Source organism: Microtus ochrogaster, chromosome X (genome assembly GCF_000317375.1).
Source record: "Microtus ochrogaster isolate Prairie Vole_2 chromosome X, MicOch1.0, whole genome shotgun sequence".
NCBI lineage: Eukaryota > Metazoa > Chordata > Mammalia > Rodentia > Cricetidae > Microtus > Microtus ochrogaster.
Genome location: NC_022026.1, coordinates 50,242,802 through 50,263,281, shown reverse-complemented (window position 1 = coordinate 50,263,281; position 20,480 = coordinate 50,242,802). Strand labels below are relative to the sequence as shown.

At 39.9% G+C, this 20,480-nt stretch overlaps 1 protein-coding gene across 8 annotated transcripts in view; it reads left to right on the top strand.

The window, feature by feature from the left end:
* Map7d2 (MAP7 domain containing 2) overlaps positions 1-20,480 on the top strand; it is a 106,393-nt gene that overhangs the window by 23,981 nt on the left and 61,932 nt on the right. For all 8 annotated transcript variants that reach the window (XM_026784750.1, XM_026784748.1, XM_026784749.1 and 5 more), the window contains exons 2-3: positions 14,117-14,194; positions 15,436-15,599. In XM_026784750.1, the coding sequence (XP_026640551.1) occupies positions 14,117-14,194; positions 15,436-15,599 (242 nt within the window). The remainder of the gene's footprint in view (positions 1-14,116; positions 14,195-15,435; positions 15,600-20,480) is intronic.

The following is a 20,480-nucleotide window of genomic DNA, read 5'->3' as shown; positions in this document are numbered from 1 at the left end:
TCTAACTCCAGTTGCAAGGGACCCAATGCACTCTTCTGGCCTCCAATGGCACTGTATGCAGTGGTGTCCTTATATCCAGGCAAAACACTCATATAGCTAATAAATAAATGTCATAGAACTCCTTTGGGCTGGCCTATTTTGAGATTCCACAATATCAAGTGTGGCTTTTAAGAGGTACAAATTCTAATTTTAAATTGCTTTTTACTGTTACAATATATAGATATATAATATAATATACACTACCATTTAATCCATTTAAGGATACAGTTCAGTGATGTTAAGTATATTCACCATGTTATATATAGATATATAATATAATATAAACTACCATTTAATCCATTTAAGGATACAGTTCAGTGCTGTTAAGTATATTCACCATGTTATATATAGATATATAATATAATATACACTACCATTTAATCCATTTAAGGATACAGTTCAGTGATGTTTAAGTATATTTATCATGTTGTCTAATTGTCAGCACTATTTTCAGAACATTTTCAACATTGCCAAAAGAAGCTCCATAATCATTATATTCAACAGTAATACCCCATTTCCCTTCTCCGCGGCCCTTTATAGCCATTTTTTCTATCTTTATCTCTGTGTTTGCCTATTCTAGGTACCTCGTATCAGTGGAGTTCAACAAAATTTACCCTTTAGTGACTGATTGCTCTCAGCATAATATCTTCATGATTAAACTATGTCATAGCATGTTTTGGGATTTCACTCCTTTTTAAGCCTGAATAATTTCATGGCCTGAATAGTATACATCTTGTTTACCTATCTTCTTAATGGACCTTTGAGTTGCCTTCCCCTTTCTGCTATCATGAATAATGATGCTATGAACATAGAAATGAAAATATCTACTTGAGTTCCTGCTTTTAGTTCATCTGATTATGTACCAAAAAGTAGAATTGCTGGGTCATATGGTAATTCTGTGTAATTTGGTCCTAAGTATTAAATAGCTGCAAATTATTTTATTCACTATTCAGTGATTTTATAGCTTCTTAGAAGTGTAAGGAGAGAAGAGAATCTTGATGGTGGCCTGGGTATCAGGAGGGGAGCATTCAGGATTAGTACAAAAACCCTTTTACAAAAAAAAGTGATTTGTACCAAAATTTTTGAATTCCGTACAATCTTTAGCAAGAATACACTGTCTACCGTGAGGCTTTTAGACTGATGTTTAGAATGGGTCCCTTGCTACCTGGCATATTTCCATCTACCCTTGAGATTTTCTTTTATGGAACAGGCTATTGCAAGAAACCTCACAAATGGGTCAGAGTCCCCCAGCAGTACTCTGGAAGCCTATCTTATAAAGTAGACTCTCCTCCATATGGTGTTTGCTTTGTTCCCTGTATTTCTTTGTTTTTAAACTACTTCTGTTCTATATCGTGTGTGTGTGTGTGTGTGTGTGTGTGTGTGTTGCAAAGAAATGAACCCAGGGACTTGTGCTTTCCAGGTTGACAGTCTACCATTAATTCATGTTACAATCCTCTCTCTTGGTTCTGATCTCAAATTCTATAGCTACTTGTATTTTTGAGCATAAAACAGGCTGTTTAAAATAAATGTTTTAAATATTTGATTTTCAGATTTAGTGTTCTGTTTTGGAGCAAAGAATAAACCTTGTTTTTCCTTTTGTTAATCTGTCCCATTCATACAGAAAGGGTACTTTGGTTTCCCCATGTTCTCATCTTATAGTTGTGGCTTTAATATCTTATGTCTTGAGCATTGTTTTATTGTTTCTGATAATTTGTTCTTTTATTTCTTTTTTTTCATGGTGGGGTAGCACTGAGATAGAGAGTCCTACTATGAAGGGTATCTTGGAACTTACTGTGTAGCCTAGGCCAGCTTCATATGTGTAGCAGTCTTCCTTTCTCTACCTTCTGAGTATTGGGATTACATATGAGAGCCCACATACCTAGATTCTGTCTTTCATTTGTGCTTGGAGATAAAAGCCTAAACTTTGCATAATTTAGGCAAGCAGTCTACCACTGAGTTATACAATACACGTGTTCTCTTTCTTTAAAAAAAAGATACTGCAAAGTCACCCATTTAAAGTATACAGTGTTTTTTAGCATGTTCAAAATTTTATAAACATGGCCATAATAAATTCTACATTTCATGACTTTCAAAAGAAACTATGCACTCATCAACAGTAATTTCCTATTTCCCCTCAATCATCAACCATAGACAATCTACCACCAGTCTGCCGTGTCTTGATTTTATTTTTTTACTTCCCCTCTTTTCCCATTTCCCTTCTTCCTTCATTCTCACCTGACATTATCTGGCTTCTAAACCCCCCTCAGATAATTCTCAAATTGGATGAATTAGTGAGTGTAACATATCTACAGAATTCAGCATCACCACACCCAACCTGCCAGTTTGTGATACATATACATACATGTACATGCACACACAGACACATACACATGCATGCACATCTTCCATTATATCTTCTTATTGCTGCTGGAAACACAGCATATACAGGCAGGTCTTTGCTGTGGAATTTTCAGAGCCACATGAGAGAAAAACACAGTGTATGCTTAGAATAAAATCCATTCTGAATTAAAAAAATATTTTACTTATTTTTAAATCACAATGTACTTTAAAAATTTTTAATTATGTATACAACATTCTGTCTCCTTGTATGTCTTTGTGCCAGAAGAGGGCACCAGATCTCACGAGAGATTGCTGTGAGCCATGATGTGGTTGCTGGGAATTGAACTCAGGACCTCTGGAAGAGCAGCCAGTGCTCTTAACCTCTGAGCCATCTCTTTAGCCCCTATTCTGCATCTTTCTTGGTTGGGTGAAATAGACAAAATTGTCTTGAGAGAAACTTTGAACTCTTCGTTTGTGTTGTATTTGTGTTTCTATACTTGTATTGTCTGTGGGTACACACATATACATTGTGTGTGTGTGTTTGGAGGTAAGAGACTCACTGTATCACTAGAGGCTAACTCCACTAATTTGGAGCTCACTGATTTTGCTAGATTGACTGGACAATAAGCCCCCAGAATTCTGTCTGTCCGTCCAGTCCTGGGATTACAGTCTTTGACTTTCTATGTGGTTGTCGGGGATCTGAACTCACGTCCTCATGCTTCTCCAGCAAGTAGTTTACCAATTGAGCCATCTACCTGATAACTTTTATTTCTTAAGACAGAAAATTGTTAGAATCTTGGTGATAGACATTTTGTGTCTATTCAGCTAGGTAGGTCCTCCAGACTCTCAGAGCTGGCTGGAGTGGGCCACAGAGGGCCTAAAGATGACTTCTTGCATTGTTTTCAAATTCTTGTAGGCTAGGAACAGAAACCAGACATTAGGTGCCTTTTAATATTTTCTTAGTATTAATCTAGGATAAAAAATCCAGGGGTTGTTTCCCATAAATAATATGGAATTAGAACACTTACCAGGGATATTTGTATCTTTACTCTATACCCCTCAGCAGGCTGATGCAGGAGGATCTTTTGAACTGTTGAGTTCGAGACCAGTTTAGGGAACATAGTGAGACCTCAGCTCAAACAAACAATAATAATAAACTATGCCCAGCCCTGAGTGTTATATTAAAGATTAGGAAAAAAAGATACCTGAAGTAGGCAGCATGCTGTGATGATGCTTTTTCATAGGACTGACTTGTAAGTGATCAGTTTAAGCCTGGAAAAGTCTGGTAAATGTGTTCTGTGGTACCTAAAAGTGAGCACAAAATTGGGGCCAGTAAACTTCTTTTTCTTTTTCTGAGATTAAAAAAAAATTGTGTGAGCACTTATGTGTATATGCATGTATTCACACATGCATATCCATCCTCATTCCTTTCTGGTTTGTGTAGGTCATTCTCTTCTAGTATGAAAATTTTCAGAACATGTTTCTAAAAATGACCTTGGCAGAGTCAGAAGCCAGGAGCTTTGAAAGAAATTCCTGGTCTACTATACAAACATTTATTGAGTGCCTGCCATGTGCTAAACTCATGATGTGCTCTATGAAATCCACCCACACTGTATTCATGAACAAAACCTTGTATTACCCTGGGGACACAGGCAAAATTCCTGTTCTTATAAAAAGGCTACAATTGTGAGGCAACCTACATTTTAACCAGTTATCTATAAAAACATACCCAAAGGGGAAATATGGTGAAATAACTTTGATTAAATATATAAGACTTCCTTTTGTCCTGATCAAGTCAAGTAAACACAGTTTTCAAGAACTTATAGATATTGACAGAAACAGGAATCAAAGAAGTTTCTGTCTGTCTTTTTCCCGTCTTCCCCATGCTCATAGTCAGTGGGTAGGTATTAGTTATAAGACATGGTATGAATAGTTTTCATCTTCAGAGGTCATGGTCTGGGGTATAATTTTAACTAATGAATTTATGAAGGGGCTTTCTTGCTCAATAGGGCCTATGAAAGCTGCATGAATACAGTTGAGTATGTCTGATTCCCCGGATTATTTGTTAAGTAAACTACCTCAGTCCAGATCCACGGAAAAAATTATCATGATTTTACTGCAGTAGCATCTAAGAAAGGAGGACCAAGGAAGTTTCTTCCATAATGAAGTATGTTATAAAACTATAATATAAAACCCTTGGCACTATTATTATTGCATTTAACAACAGTTATGGGTGGGGGTAAATTATGCCCACTGATGTTTCAGAGTCCCGAGTTCAATTCCCAGCAACCATGGTTCACAACCATGGGATCTGATGCCCTCTTCTGAATTGAAGGCATATATGCAGACAGAACTCATACATAAAATACACACACACACATTTGTTTTGGAGACAGGGTTTCTTTGTGTAACTTTGGAGCCTGCCCTGGAACTTGCTCTGTAGACAAGGTTGGTCTTGAACTCACTGAGATCTGCCTGCCTTTGCCTCCTGAATGCTGGGATTAAAGGCGTGCATCACCACCACCAGGTCATAAATATTTTTTTAAAAAGAAAATTCATGCATTTTTACCTTCTGTAATAAAAAATAAACAAGGAAAGAAATACTGACAGCTATATATAATCCTTAAGGCATCTATGGTTAGGCATAACTACAGTGCATAAGAATATTTTTCTCATGTGTTGTTTTGACAAGGCCTTCCTGGGAGAGCACCTAAAAGAGTGTGTTTATGTATGTTTGTAAATCTTGAGACTTTACCTCTGAAGGACCCATTGTTTTATTTTTGAGAATTTTTTCCTACAGACACCCACTAGGGTTCACATTTGTCTTTGTCTTGTCAAAATTATAATCTATAGTAATTATTTTGAAATAAAATGGCTACTGGCAATAGTAAATAGAACTTTAAGATTCATGCTTCTTTTTATTTTTCCAAAGAGGAACTTAGTGAGGAAAGTATGGCACGCTAGAGGGAGGGGAGTAGAAAAGAGGTTGTTAATTTATCAGCAAGCTGCATTGCTGTTTAAAATGCCAGCTGTACTGTCCTGAATGACATTGAGGAGGATACATACTGTGCACTGCTCGTGTGTTTTGTTTTGTTTTAAGAAAGAGCATGTTTGTGTCAAGAAGCTGTTTCTACCTTAGGACCTCCAAATGCCCTTGAAGATTCTTTAAGAATTACATTGTGGCTGGGCTGAGGATGCCAGACACATAGATGTGTATGATTGGTGTGGTACTAATACTGCTGGACATGCTTTTCAGAGAGAAATGGACCAGAGGTTGCAATTCTCCAAGTTTTAACATGTTTTAAAATTGTTTACAATTTCAGGAATGTGTTTTCTTATTCCATCAGGGATGCTGGGGAACAACCTCAGGTCATCAGGCTTGCACAGCAAGTGCTGTTGTTACCTACTGCACTATCTTACTTGTGCCCCCTGTGTATTTTATTTAACAACTAAAGAGTCTTAAAACAGAAGCCAGGAAGAAGCAGGCCTGAACCTGGTGATGACTTCTATTTTATTTCAGTTGCTTAATCACTGTCCCCTTTACTCTGTAGAATAACCAGGGCCATGCTGGATAATCATTTCCCTCGGGAAAGACAACTTTCTGCCCTCCCCTTTAAGAATTAAATATAAAAAATTATGCCACACCATCAAAAATGCCATTCCCCACACCGCTATAGCCTTATAGAAGCCAATAAAACTAATTTTGGATTAATAATAATGAGAGTTAATCTTATGGAAAGGGCCTATACCCAACCAAATCCTGGAGCAGTACAACTAAAAGAGTTATTTGCAGTCCTTAAGGTATTGGAAAGGACGCAATCAGAAACCGTAAATATTTTCTTAGATATCTGCTATGTCACATAAGCATGCAAAATACTATCTTTTGCAAAATTAAAGTCCCAAAAGGATCCTATCTCCAAAACCAAGCAAATTATTCAAGACTTATTACAGTCCAGAGGACACCCCTGGCACATATCCCACATCAGATCACATACAAGGCTGTCAGAAATGCTAGCCACAGGTAACCACAGGGTAGATACCTAATTATGACTATGACACATTTTTCCACAGCATTGGTGACATGGGTCAAAAATTTAGGAAATTGCTGGGCGGTGGTGGCACACGCCTTTAATCCCAGCACTCGGGAGGCAGAGGCAGACAGATCTCTGTGAGTTCGAGACCAGTCTGGTCTACAAGAGCTAGTTCCAGGACAGGCTCCGAAACCACAGAGAAACCCTGTCTCGAAAAAACAAAAACAAAACAAAACAAAAAATTAGGAAATTGTTCTGCAGCTTGCTGGACAAGATTGAGGAAATAGCTTACACTGTCCTGGGGCCTACAAAATTTAAGGGCCTTGAAGACTAAGTCAGACGCTTGTTGGAAATAGGCATGCAGGCCAATCATGGATTGTGATACAAGATCAGTATATTGTCCACGGCCAGTAAGCATGTCTAGGGTGATATTAAGTCCAAATTGTAAGTTTATATGGGCTTGCTTAGTTCTCTGCCCTATCATCATAGGCTGAGCACCGTTGCAGCAAAACTGAAGAGTGAAGGACTGCCTTCAACATGGGGTACCAGTTGTAATGGGTTTGAAGCTGCATGGCTCATTGTCTAAATACCTGCTCAAAATAAGAGGAATCAGGGCCAGACTCTTTAGCTGCCTTTCTAATTAGGGCCAAATCCGCAATTGGAATAGGGACTCACAGTTGAGGAGTAGGGACCCAAGGCTGAGTGGCAGCATTTGGGGCCCACATTGACAGGGACGGCAAAAGGATTGGTGGGGGTAGCTGTTGGTGGGAGGCAATTGCAGGTCACTCTGAGGGGGAGACTTGGGGACAGGTGACATTGCCGTGGGCCTATTTCCACCCTCCATAGGGACAGAGGGCTGAATATCTTCCCAAAAATAGATACAGTGGGAGGGGGTTCCTTGGATGACAAGGAGCAGAAAGGCTTTGTGGTGGCTCCATCAAATTAATGATATGTTAGAAGATTGCCCATGACAGGGTATAGAGAAAAGGGTCAAACTAATGGAAGTAGTCCCCATCTGAGGCTACTTCCAATTCCAGAAAGGAAAGGGGATTCAACCACAGTCGAATGGTCAAAGCCTTTCCATAAATTAAGAGACCAGCCACCGCCCTGATGGTTCTTTAATAGGTGGTCACGTACCTGGATTAGTTGAGAAGAGAGACTAGGAGAGGAAGTTCAACAGTCCACACTCCAAGGAATGCTCGGGACTCCCAGTAAAGCAAGAGAGCCTTCAGATAATCCTGGAGAGTGGCCCCGGGCAAAAGTTGTCAGTTGCTCTCAGGCTGGGAGGGAGTCCACGCAAGGACAAGGACTGAAAGGAAAGGGAAAGCAGTGTTTCCAGACTCAGTGTGCTGCTTATAGTGAGGGACTGTGGTTTGTTAGGCCACGGCCATATGCTCACACAGTGTCTCCGGGTGAAAAGGACCTTTATTGGTTCTCTACCTCCTGGGTGGTCAGCCCTTATGTGGAAGTACCGGGACGAACTGAGTTATGATGGAGAGTTTCTAACCAGGATGACAAACGGGAAAGGAAAGAAAATGTAGGGACAGGAAAGAAAGACCCAACTTACCAAGGGCTTAGAAAAGGAAAATAGGGGTCAACAACAGCCAAAGGGGGTGAACTCAAGACACTGGCGGAGAATCAGGATGGGGACAGGAGCCAGGACAACAAGCAAGAAAGAAAAATGACCAAAAGAGGGTAAGGAGGACACAAAAAGAGAGCAAAAGAAAAGGGTTCATACAGGTGAGGCACCAGCTGTAGTTTTTGGTGGCCTGTTGCTGCTGCCTTATGCGGTCCCTGTTTCCCGAGGGGCGGGGGGAGGTTTCAGTACTGAAGCTGCTCTTTATTGTAAACAGGTTGGGTTTTTTTTAATGGGGTCAGGGAAATTCAGCTGCCACAGGAACTTTGAAACTGGCGGTTGCTGCTGGTATGTTGTGATTGGCTACGAGCCTGTGTCATTAGTTACCATGCTTTTGGACCCCTGACAGGTTGTCTTGGCCAATTTTGCCTACTTATTGTGAGTTTGCATGAGCTTGCTTGTGCTTGCGCTATTGCTCTGCCTCAAAAACTATATAGGATTTGCCTTGGTGTTCCTCCATTTTTTCAAGAACATTTTTGTGTTCATGTACATTTTTTTTTTTTGAGACAGAATCTCACTATGTATCCCTGGCTGGCCTGAAAGTCATTGTGTAGACGAAGCTGGACTCAAACTCACAGTACTTCTCCTCAGCCTCCCAGGGCCTAGGATTAAAGAGATGTGCTATCACATCCAGATTGTTAATATACATTTTAAAAAATATATATTTTAATAGCTGGATATCTATATATTCATGATAGTAGTGAGTTTTGAGCTTCAATGTTCTAAGTCTGCTTCATTTTTTTTTCTTTTTTGAGACAGGGTTTCACTGTATAACAACAGCCTTGGCTGTCCTGGAACTCAATTTGTAGACTAAGCTGGCCTTGAATTCACAGAAATCTACCTGCCTCTGTCTCCTATGTGCCGGGATTAAAGGTGTGTACCACAATACCTGGCTGACCTACTTCATTCATAATATAAATTTATTAAATCTTCCTTGAAAGAAGTACTTTTGATGGTATTATTGATTTCTCAGCACCATTGAAAAGCATTTAAGCCAATTCAGATGATTATAACAGGTGAGAAGTGGGTTATAAGAACAATAAATAAAAATATGGTCTCCAGGGCCTAGAGAGATCTGGTAATACATATGCCTGTAATCCCAGTAACCTAAAGGATGAAGGAGGAGGAATGCCATGATTTTGACTGAGGCCAGTCTTGGCTACATAGCAAGATCCTTTCTCAAAAAGCCCAAATAAATAATAAAATAAAATTCACTTGTTTAATCAAGTTTTTAAAACAAAACAGAGGCTTCACTTAGAAACTTTGAATTTCAATAATAGTTCTTACTAGTTTCATGAATAATTGACTATTATTAACTCATTAATATTCTAGTAGAGTGCTTCAGACTAATAAAGTTCATTTCAAAATAAGTTTTTAATAATGTGTTGCTGCAGCTCAAAGATAACTGGAAGCTATTCCAACTAATAGTGTATCTTTGGGTTGGGTCTATCCTTGGGCCAGATTTGTTTTCTTCAAAGTTAAATGTCTCTATTTTGAGGTCATTGTTGATTTACATGCAGTTATGGAAAATATTGCAGAGAGATCTCCAAACTATAATATAATGTCACAACCAATGTGTTGGTATTAATGCAGTCAAAATAGAGAACATTTCTATCACCCCAAGGACCCTCTTCCCTGCCCATTATAGCTGTCTACATCCTATTACCCCTGCCCTCATAACCCCCAATGACCATGGTTCTGTTAGCCACCTGTTCTCATGGGGGCTTACAGGATAAAAATTGTGTCTCTGGTTGTTTCAAAAGAGAGAAAATAAATGTCCACATGTTAGCACAGTAGGATAAAGGATGATTGGATCTGAAAACAATTGAGGGTTTTAGGTAACACAGGAAGACTGACTTTTGGAATTAAATCCTTGAGTATTATCATTTCTTTAGAAAGCATTTCCTGATGTTGGTGTTCATGGTAATCTCCCATGGTTCCTCTGGCTTAAATTTAGCTGTTTTATTATTGGTAGTATCTGATAAAATCCACGGACATTTTATTTATTTTCTGTCTCTCCTTACCTTAAGATGACTGTAGAGGTCTCTTGTCAGCCTCTGGAAGTTTGTCAGTAGTCAAAATGTAGAAGCTGGAGATGAGTTATTTACCTTTTCCTTAAATGGGATGTTTTTGAAATATTTGTTCCATTAAATAGGAGACACATATGCTGTGAGGAAGAAAGGGGAGTTGGGACCTTAGGTGTCTTACATAGTGTCATAGTTACTGTTCTATTGATGTGAAGAGACACCACGACCAGGGAAACTCATAAAGCATTTCATTGGAAACTTGCTTTCAGTTTCAGAGAGTTCGTATATGATCATCATGGTGGGAAGCAGTCATGCATGACACTAGAGCAGTAGTTGAGAGCTTTATATCCTGATCCACAAGCAGCAAGTAGAAAGAGAGAAAGACAGAGAAACTGAGCCTAGTGTGGGATTTTTGAAACCTCAAAGCCCACCCCCAGTGGTAAACCTCCTCTATCAAGGACACATCTAATCCTTCCCAAACAGTTCTAGTAACTGGAATCAGGCATTTAAATATATGAGCCTATGGGGCCATTCTCATTCAAACCACCACATCCAGTGAAACTTCAATCCTGATTGAACTCACATATTCCTTTTCTTCATCTGACCCAGAGTCACTTAACTTGAGGGGAGAGAATCACAGGAGTGAACTGCCAGGCTTCTCAACAATTCCTGTGCAATACAGTATGCCCATGGAGTGCCTAATGTGTGATATGACCTAGGAACTGAACTCATATTTGTTTGTTTGGGGTATCAAGGTTTGAACCCAGGGTCTTGCACATGCTAAGCCATCATTTCACCAATGAGTTACACCCACAACCTAAACTTGTACTTAATTTGGATTACTTTACATTTAAATAGTTATGTGTAGTTCATGACTGCCAAATGGATAGCACAGAGATCGCAGATTACCCATGTTGGGCTGTTTGCTATCAGTGAGACAAAGCTGAATTGCTTGCTTAAACCAGGAGGAACCTAAGTTCTTCCCAGAGTCCTATGGCTTTCACCCATTTTATACCCAGCATCAGTCTCTAATATAAAGCTGAGTAAATAACTCCAAATTATCAGTTTGAGAAACAAATAATGCTTATGCCTTTACTTCTTAAGGACTGAGTTTAAAGGCATGTGCTATCACCATGCCTAGCTGCAATTGGTCCATAGTAACAGCTTGATTGTCACCTCTTATTATGAGGAAGCTGCTGATGGTGGCCCTGATCATAAACATTTTCTGGAAGAGAAATTTGTGCCTCTTACATATGTCCACAAGAGGGCAGCCTGAGATCGTACATGTCTGTGGAAAAGCCATGTAAAGCCTCAAGGCATTATTGGCAGTTTCAGCCTTTTGACCATTTTTTTTCTTTCCAATTTTTGTCTTTTCTTTTTCTAATTGAAGAACATTTTGATAAGTCCCCAGACTTGCCTCAGATTATAAGCAGACTTGTTATCATCAAGATTGTGGTGCGGTGTACTGATGAAGACTTGGGTCCAGCTTAGGTAGGCACATTGGTATGGGTGCTGGTGGCTGCATCAGATCAGGCCCCCTGGGCTTATTTTTTTTTTTTTAACAGTTTCTCAGACAAAACAAATTCATACCAATGAAACTTAAGGTAGAGACTAAAGCCTAAAAGTGTTTTAAGATAAAAAAGATCTAGCCGGGTGATGGTGGCGCATGCCTTTAATCCCAGCACTTGGGAGGCAGAGGCAGGCGGATCTCTGTGAGTTCGAGACCAGCCTGGTCTACAGAGCTAGTTCCAGGACAGGCTCCAAAGCCACAGAGAAACCCTGTCTCGAAAAACCAAAAAAAAAAAAAAAAGATCTGATGTTTTCTTCTTATTCCTCTGGCACTAACTTCATGGCTTCCGTACAACACTGTGTGTATCTCTGTGTCTTGGAGACACTGAGAAAGAGGTGGTAGTTGAAACTGGTCAAACCTAGAGCTATCCTATTTATATGTAGCTCTGGAGGCTGCCAGGGAGGCCAAGTTAGAGATCTGTTTAGGAAACAATGAATTAAGAGTTTCACCAATTGTATGTAGCATGGGGCATCATGGATCTTGGAATCTTGAAGGTGGGTGAGGTTAAAAAGACGACAGTATTAGTGGTGGTAGAAGATGAGGAAGGCAATGTAAGCTAGACATGTGCAGGGTGGGGGGTGCTGAGGTCAAACTGGAAAGAGACACATTGTGGGTAGCCTGGAATGAGTTGGAGCTGGATCTTTAAATCCATGATGACAAGCAGGGCGGTGGTGCCACATGCCTTTAATCCCAGTACTTGGGAGGCAGAGGCAGGTGGACCTCTGTGAGTTTGAGGCCAGCCTGGTCTACAAGAGCTAGTTCCAGGACAGGCTCCAAAACTGCAGAGAAACCCGGTCTCGAAAAAAAGAAAAAAAGAAAGAAAAAAAATTCATGATGACATTCATATTGTTGGCAATCTCATAATAATTAAGAATTGACTAAAAATGAATAATAATATATATTTACATATAATATATAATAATAATAAAAATGGATAGTGTCACTTGTGTCAAGGGTTATATTTTTCTAGTACTAGTCTCTTGAGCTTTAATATTCTGATACATAATTTATACTGCAAAACCAAATATATGTTGGAAATCATGACAGTTCAATTTGTTGTGTCATTCCCTACCTATATCTCCAGTACCTACACGGTAGGCCTGGCTTCTTTGACCTTCTCTCGAATAACAAATAGAAAAGGCACTAGAAGTGCATATTGCTATGGCAAGAAAACTAGTATTCCCATATGAAGTTGGTATGATGTTCCCAGAGAAGAAGGGCCCAGATACTGGGAATGTGGTTGCATTAGAAATAAAGCTTGTGGGCTGGAGAGATGGCTCAGAGGTTAAGAGCACTGACTGCTCTTCCAGAGGTCCTGAGTTCAATTCCCAGCAATCACATGGTGGTGGCTCACAGCCATCTATAATGAGATCTGGTGCCCTCTTCTGGAATGCAAGCATACACGGAAGGAATGTTGTATACATATTAAATAAATAAATCTTTTAAAAAAAAAGAAAGAAAGCTTGTTTCTCCAAAATGGCATGCTTAAGCTGTATATAGCTAATACAATAAATTATTCTAAGCTTAAACGGCCCTTATTTATTTATTTATTTATTTAAACTTGAATTTAGAAAACCCTTTAGGGCCGGGCGATGGTGGCGCACGCCTTTAATCCCAGCACTCGGGAGGCAGAGGCAGGCGGATCTCTGTGAGTTCGAGACCAGCCTGGTCTACAGAGCTAGTTCCAGGACAGGCTCCAAAGCCACAGAGAAACCCTGTCTCGAAAAACCAAAAAAAAAAAAAAAAAAAAAAAAAAGAAAACCCTTTAGGGCCTTGTGGGGAATGGGATGGAGATATGGAGATGCAGGGATAGTTCCTGGACATTTTTTGGGTAGCTGTTACTTGTTACAGATATTTGGATGATAAATATATAGGAGTATATTATTTTCATTTTTTTCTGTGTAGTTCTCAGATATTAAGATTGAGACCAAAGCAAACTTGGAAGAACTAAAACTTGAGGATAGCATTTTACAGTACTCTCCTGAGGTGCTTGTATGTATTCACAATTGACTTATTTCAGAAAATTAAATCTTTTTCTTTCTATATAATAATTGATATCCAAAATCATATTCACCTTTTGGCTTTTCCTCTCTCCTAAATTATTCTTCCCTGGACCTGAAAGCCAGATTAGAATAGGACTGGTGAGCTTCTCTGCACACTGCTAGATTTCTGTGTCATTTAATTGCATTTCTGACCCCCCCAGGGCCAGGCCTTGGGACAAGAATTAACTAAAGGGCTGTTGTTAGCACCACTGCACCACTCATTGGCAAACACATGTGGAAGCCATGACTACTGCCCCTGAGTTGTTAGGACTGGCTGAGAATGTGTGATGGGAAGTGAGTTCCTTGAAATGAATTGGTGACAATGGATAATACTTTTTATATCTATGCCCAGGATCATATACCCAACCATCTCTAGCACTCAATAGATAAAGACAAATAAAATACTGAAAATCATGTTTTCTATCTCATAGGCATGGATGGATTTTTAAAATCAGATGAGAGACAAAGATTAGCCAAAGAAAGACGAGAAGAAAGAGAAAAATGTCTGGGTAAGTTGTATACTTTGGCTGTTGAAGTTCAAGAAAGTAGAAATGAGATAGTATCTTTTCTAAGGTCATTAGAAATATGTGAATGAATAGGAAGAGAACTAAGACTTGGTAGACAAGTCTAGAGAATTGAGGATGAACTCACATAGTGACTGGCAATGATCACAAACACTGCATAATTCTCTAAACAGTTCATTTACTCACCAAATATGGGACCTCCACTATGTCCTAGTCTGTATCCTTGGAGCTATGGACAACAATTGTCTCCACTGGGACTAGAGAGATGATTCAGTGGTTAAAAGCACTGACTGCTCTTCCAGAGAACACAGGCTCAATTTCTAGAACACACATGTCAGCTCACAGTTATCAGTAACTCCAGTCCCAGGGGTTTCAATGCCCTCTTCTAGTCTCGTTGGGCACTGCAATGCATAGTGCATATACATACATGCAGGCAAAACACCCATACACATAAACAAAACAAAACCATTGCTTCCTTTGATCTGAGGAAAGCCTTGGTGCCCTCATTTATCCACTATGTGTGCTCACCTTGTATTTTGGTATCGAGAAGAGCCATCCTCAAGAGAACTGTAAAAACCAACACCCATTTTCTGCATTACCACAGTATGCCCAGTTGAGAAAGGCTCTTAATCTCTAATTGGTTGAAGATACCACCATGGAGTGGTGTGAGGCAGATAGATGATAATTTCCCCTATTGGATTAAGGTGAACAAGAAGCTTTTGAATTCTTGTTTGGCCTCCTGGGCAGTTGAGGCACTATCTCCAGGGATCCTTTCCCTTGCCTGCTAAGTAGAGGTAAGGGCTTCTTAGTAAATGGCTTGATGGGAAGACAAGGCTTTACGTATCTTAATGCTTTGCCCAGATCACTGTGCATGCTCATTTAACATGATTTTATTGAATGTACCCTTAAACTATCATTATTATAGTGACTGTATGGCTTAGCTGTTGTATACAAGTTTGGCTTAATGATAGCAATAATAGCCACAATTCCTCTTTGAGGAAACATTATTTTGTGTTCTACATGCATTGTATCATTTTCTTCACCATATTGTTATTACTATCTCTGTGTAACTGAGGAGAAAAACAAGGCAGAGAGATAACATATTTGACATGCCCCACACCACTTAACTTAATTACTGCATCCTAGGATTTCACCAGATTATTTCTGGTCTTAACTCAATCTGCATAAGGAGCTCTTGGAATTACACTTATGCTTCCATTTCTCAGCTGCCAGGGAACAGCAGATCTTAGAGAAACAGAAAAGAGCCAAACTTCAGTATGAGAAACAAATTGAGGAGCGATGGAGAAAACTTGAGGAGCAGCGTCAGCGAGAGGACCAGAAGAGGGCTGCAGTGGAAGAGAAGAGGAAGCAGAAGCTCCGAGAAGAAGAGGTGAGGTCCTGAGAACCTCCTACCCCAGCCAGCTCAGCAACTTACATAGGGCAAAAGTGTTTAGGGCATTTTGTATACTGCCCAAGAATGGGCTATAAGAAAGACTAACTCCCAAATCTTGCCTGATGACTTAGCATGCCACCTTTCAGTACCACAATACAAAAAGTTAGTGGGTGGAGCACTGGCAGAGTTGCAAAGAGACTTAGCCATTAGATTCAGATTTGTTGTATAACCCAGGGTAAAATGCTTGCTCTCTCTGGGCCCTGGTTTGCTTGTCTTTGCCGTGAGAGGTTGAATTTCTGATGGTTTCCAAGGCTTCTTTCAAGCATAATTTTTTATTACTAAATTAAGACACACAGGGGCTTGTGGCTTAGATTTGAGTGATAGAAAACTGAGTATTACAGCCAGGAGGAGGTCTGTGCTTTGAAGACAGACAAAGACCAACGAGTATAATATGATCGTTATTTACTGCTTGAAAACTATTCTATGTTTGAATTCAAAGATGCTAGTATATTTAAATTTTAATGTAGCTCCCTGCTTTAATCATCCTTTCCAGTTACCTTTTAAAAAAGAAATGGAATACAGTTATCACTATGGAGTCCATTATTACTAAACTTTGGAAGTGTTTTTAGGAAGCATATTTGAGTTATAGATTTTCTTAACAAGTATATTTTAAGGATGTAATCATACCCTTGTATCAGGAGATCATCATTTTTTATTCATAAGGTGTAATGACTCATCTTTTAGTATGAACAATGTAGCAGCTTGTCAATTTCCAACATTATTTAATACACAGACTTTTATTACAAACTTAGTGTTTTTAAAGTCTCTGAATGATTACTATATATATTTACTTCTTTTTATAATAAGATTTAATAAGAAAATAAAAACATCAGAATTGGACAGGACAAGAAAACAGAAGGAAAAGAGCCCAAGAATCAGAGACCCTCTCATTTGAACGCTCAAGAATTCTATAAAAATACTAAACTGGAAGCCATATTATATAACAGAGGACCTGGTGCAGACCTGTGCAGGGCCACATACTGCTTCAGTTTTGTGAGTTCATATGAGCTTTGATCATGTTGATTTAGAGGACTTTTTTTTTTTTTTTTTTTTTTTTTGGTTTTTCAAGACAGGGTTTCTCTGTAGCTTTGGAGCCTGTCCTGGAACTAGCTCTTGTAGACCAGGCTGGTCTCGAACTCACAGAGATCTGCCTGTCTCTGCCTCCCGAGTGCTGGGATTAAAGGCGTGCGCCACCGTCGCCCGGCAGGACTTTGTTTTCTTGGTATCTGCCATCCTTTCTGGCTCTTACACTTTCCACCTCCTCTTCTATGGGGTTCCCTAAGCCCTGAGAGGAGGGACTTGATGGAAGCATCTCATTTAGGGTTGAATGTTCCAAGGACTCTCATCTCTATAAAATGTCTAGGTGTGGGTCTCTATGTTTCTTCCCATATGCTTCAGGATGAAGCATTTCTGATAATGGCTGAGCAAGGCACTGATGGTATAGCAGATTGTCATCAGGAGTAATTTTATTGCTACATTTGTTTACTTGTTTTATTTTTAGGATGGTGGTTTTGGTTTTCTGCTAGGTCCCTAGTCTCAGGTTCTTGGTCACCCAAGGAGTATGGGTTCTATCTTGTGGAGTGGGCCTTAAATCAAATCAGATATTGGTTGGTTACTCCCACAAGCTTTGTGTCACCATTGCCCTAGTATATTTTGCAAGCAGGACACCATTGTAGATCAAAAGTTTGCGGCTAGCTTGGTGTTTATGTCTCTCTTTTGGTAGCATGTGTAGTAATGGGAGCGGCGGGGCTGCGTCCCCAGCACCCCGCTGCCCGCAAGGCTAGCTTTACCCGAAATAATTGCACGGAAACTGTATTCATTTAATCACTGCTTGGCCATTTCTATTTAGCCTCTTCTAGGCTAACTCTCGCACCTGGACTAGCCCATCTCTAATAATCTGCTGTAGCCCACAAGGTGGCTTACCAGGGAGATTCTAGCCTACGTCCATCCTGGGTCGGAGCTTCATCGTGTGTGCCTCAGAGAGCAGAGCTCTCGCCTCTGCCTGCAAGAGTGGAGCATCGTGTCTCTCTAAGGCGTCTGCCCCTGAGAGGAGAGCTGTCAAGTCTCTGAGCTCACTTCCTCTTCCTCCCAGAGTTCTGTTCTGTTTACTCCTCCCACCTTATGTTTTAACCTATCAGGGCAAGCAGCTTCTTTATTTAATTAACCAATGACCTTCCTCCATCAAGCATGCAAAGTACCTTCCTGCACAAACAACTTAGTTGTAAAGGCTGTATGTAGGTACCAGCTCAACTTGTCCATGTTCAATGATTTGTGCATCTTCAGCAATGACACCTTTCTGTCAGTTTGTGGATAACAATCTATAGTTTTGGCAACAGCCTGGGTTATATAAGGATTCCCATGGGACTGTTTTGGCCAACAGCTCAATAAGATGTAACTAGTTCCAATACTGGAAGCTTCATTTGGTGATCAGAAATGGCCAATTGGGACTCTTGTCTACCTCATTATTTGGTAATTTCATTTAGATCACCTTCATATATGCATGTATTTTAGGAAACTTCTACTGTATTAGGTTTCCATATGACCCCTCCCCCATGTCCCTTAATTTTAGCTGTCTATCCCCATATTCTCTCCCTCATCCTGCTCTCCCCATCTGCTCCCAACTCAGTCCTCCTATTCCAGCCCACCCATCTATCTATAACTGTCTATTCTATTTCCCATTCCTAATGAGATCTATCTGTACCCCAAGTCACTTACTCTTTACCTACCCTCTGTGGTTCTAGGATTGTAGCTTGGTTATCATTGACTTAATGATTATTAGCCACATATAAGTAAATATATACCATATTTTCTTCCTGGCTCTGTGATACCTCACTAACAATGATCTTTTTTTTATAATTTTATCCTTTTACCTGTAAATTTCATGACTTCATTTTTTTAACTGCTGAGTAATACTCCGTTCTGTAAATGTACCACATTTTCTTTATCCATTCTTCTGTTGAGGGACATCTAGGTTGTTTCCAGTTTCTGGCTATTATGAAAAGAACAATGAACATGGTTTAGCAAGTATCCTTGTGGTAGGATGAAACATCCTTTGGGTATATGCCCAAGAGAAGTATAGCTGGATCTTGAGGTAGATCAATTCCCAACTTTCTGAGGAACCACCATATTCATTTCCATGGTGACTGTACAAGTTTCCACTCCACCAGCAATGGATGAGTGTTCCTCTTGCTCCACATCCTCTCCAGCATGAGTTGTCACTTGTGCTATTGATCTTAGCCATTTTGATGGATGTAAGATGGAATCTCAACGTAGTTTTGATTTGCATTTCCCTGATGACTACGGATGTTAGACATTTCTTTAGGTGTTTCTCAGCCATTTGTGTTTACTCTTTTGACAATTCTCTCTTTAGATCTGCAATCCATTTTTAATTGGGTTGATTGTTTACTTGATATCTATCTTTCTGAGTTCTTTATATATTCTGGATATGAGCCCTCTATCAGATGTGTCATTGATAATATTTTCCTTTTCTGTAGGCTGCCACTTTGAATAACAGTATTATTTGCTGTGCAGAAGCTTTTTAGTTTCATGAGGTCTACTTATTTGTTTGTTTTTACATCCCAACTGCAGTTTCTCCTTCCTCCTCTCCCAAGTCCCTGCCCCTCACATCCAGTTCTTCTCTTCCTCCATTTCTGAAATAAATAAATAAATAAATAAATGAATAAATAAATACATACATACATACATACATACCAAGCTACACAACTGTCGCATATATGCAGAAGACGTAGGTCAGTCCCATGCAAGCTCCCTGCTTGTCAGTTCAGTCTCTGTGAGACCCTATGAATTTGTTGATTCTGTGGGTTTTCTTGTGGTATACTTGGCTTCTCTGGCTCCTACAGATCTTCTTCCCACTCTTCTGCAGGATTCCATGGGCTCCACCTAATGTTTCACTGTGGGTCTCTTGATCTGTTTCCATCAGTTGCTGGTTGAAGCCTCTCTGCTGATAGTTGGGCTAGGCACCAATCTATGAGTATAGCAGTATATCATTAGGAATAATTTCTTTGAATTTTTTGGTTTGGTTATATCCTAGGTGCTTTATTCTATCCTAGGTCTCTGGGCTATCTAGCCTCTGGGTCCTGACCCTCCAGGCAGTGTCAGGGGTAAGCTCCCTCATGGTATGAGTCTCAAGCTAGAGCAGTCATTGGTTCGCCACTCCTACAATTGAATATTTTGTGGCTGGGTTGGTATCCCAATCCTTTCATTGGAAGTCTTGTCTAGTTACAGAAGATGGCTAGTTCAAGCTCTGTATCCTCCATTGCTAGGAGTCTTAGCTAGGGTCACCCTCATAGATTCCTGAAAGTTTTCTTTGCTTTAGGTTTTTAGCTCTTCACAGAAATGCCCCCAGATTCCAATTGTCAATCTTAGTACACTCTCCCTCCATCTCCTCCTTTACCTGATCCCTCCTTTTCCAATCACCACCCTACCATCTAGACCCCTTGTTGATCTTTGTGCCTGCACTCTTGGTGTTCTGTTCAGAAAGTCCTTTCTTGTGCCAATGTGTTCAAGACTATCCCCCACTTTCTTTTCTATTAGGTTCAATGTATCTGGTGTAACGGCGTAAACGAATGCAGACAGATTGTAAAAATATATATACAGCTTTAATGGCGAAGTAGACTTACAAAACCACCATTCCCGCGGAGACCAGGAAAGCAGAATCAGAAGCTGGGAGCATGCTCGCCAAATTTATAGGCAAACATTAGCCCGAGGCGAACACGCCCCCTAAGGGGCGGGACTTATCCCTACATCTCCCCTTTTTGTCTAAATAAGACAGAACTAAACCAAATACAACTATATACA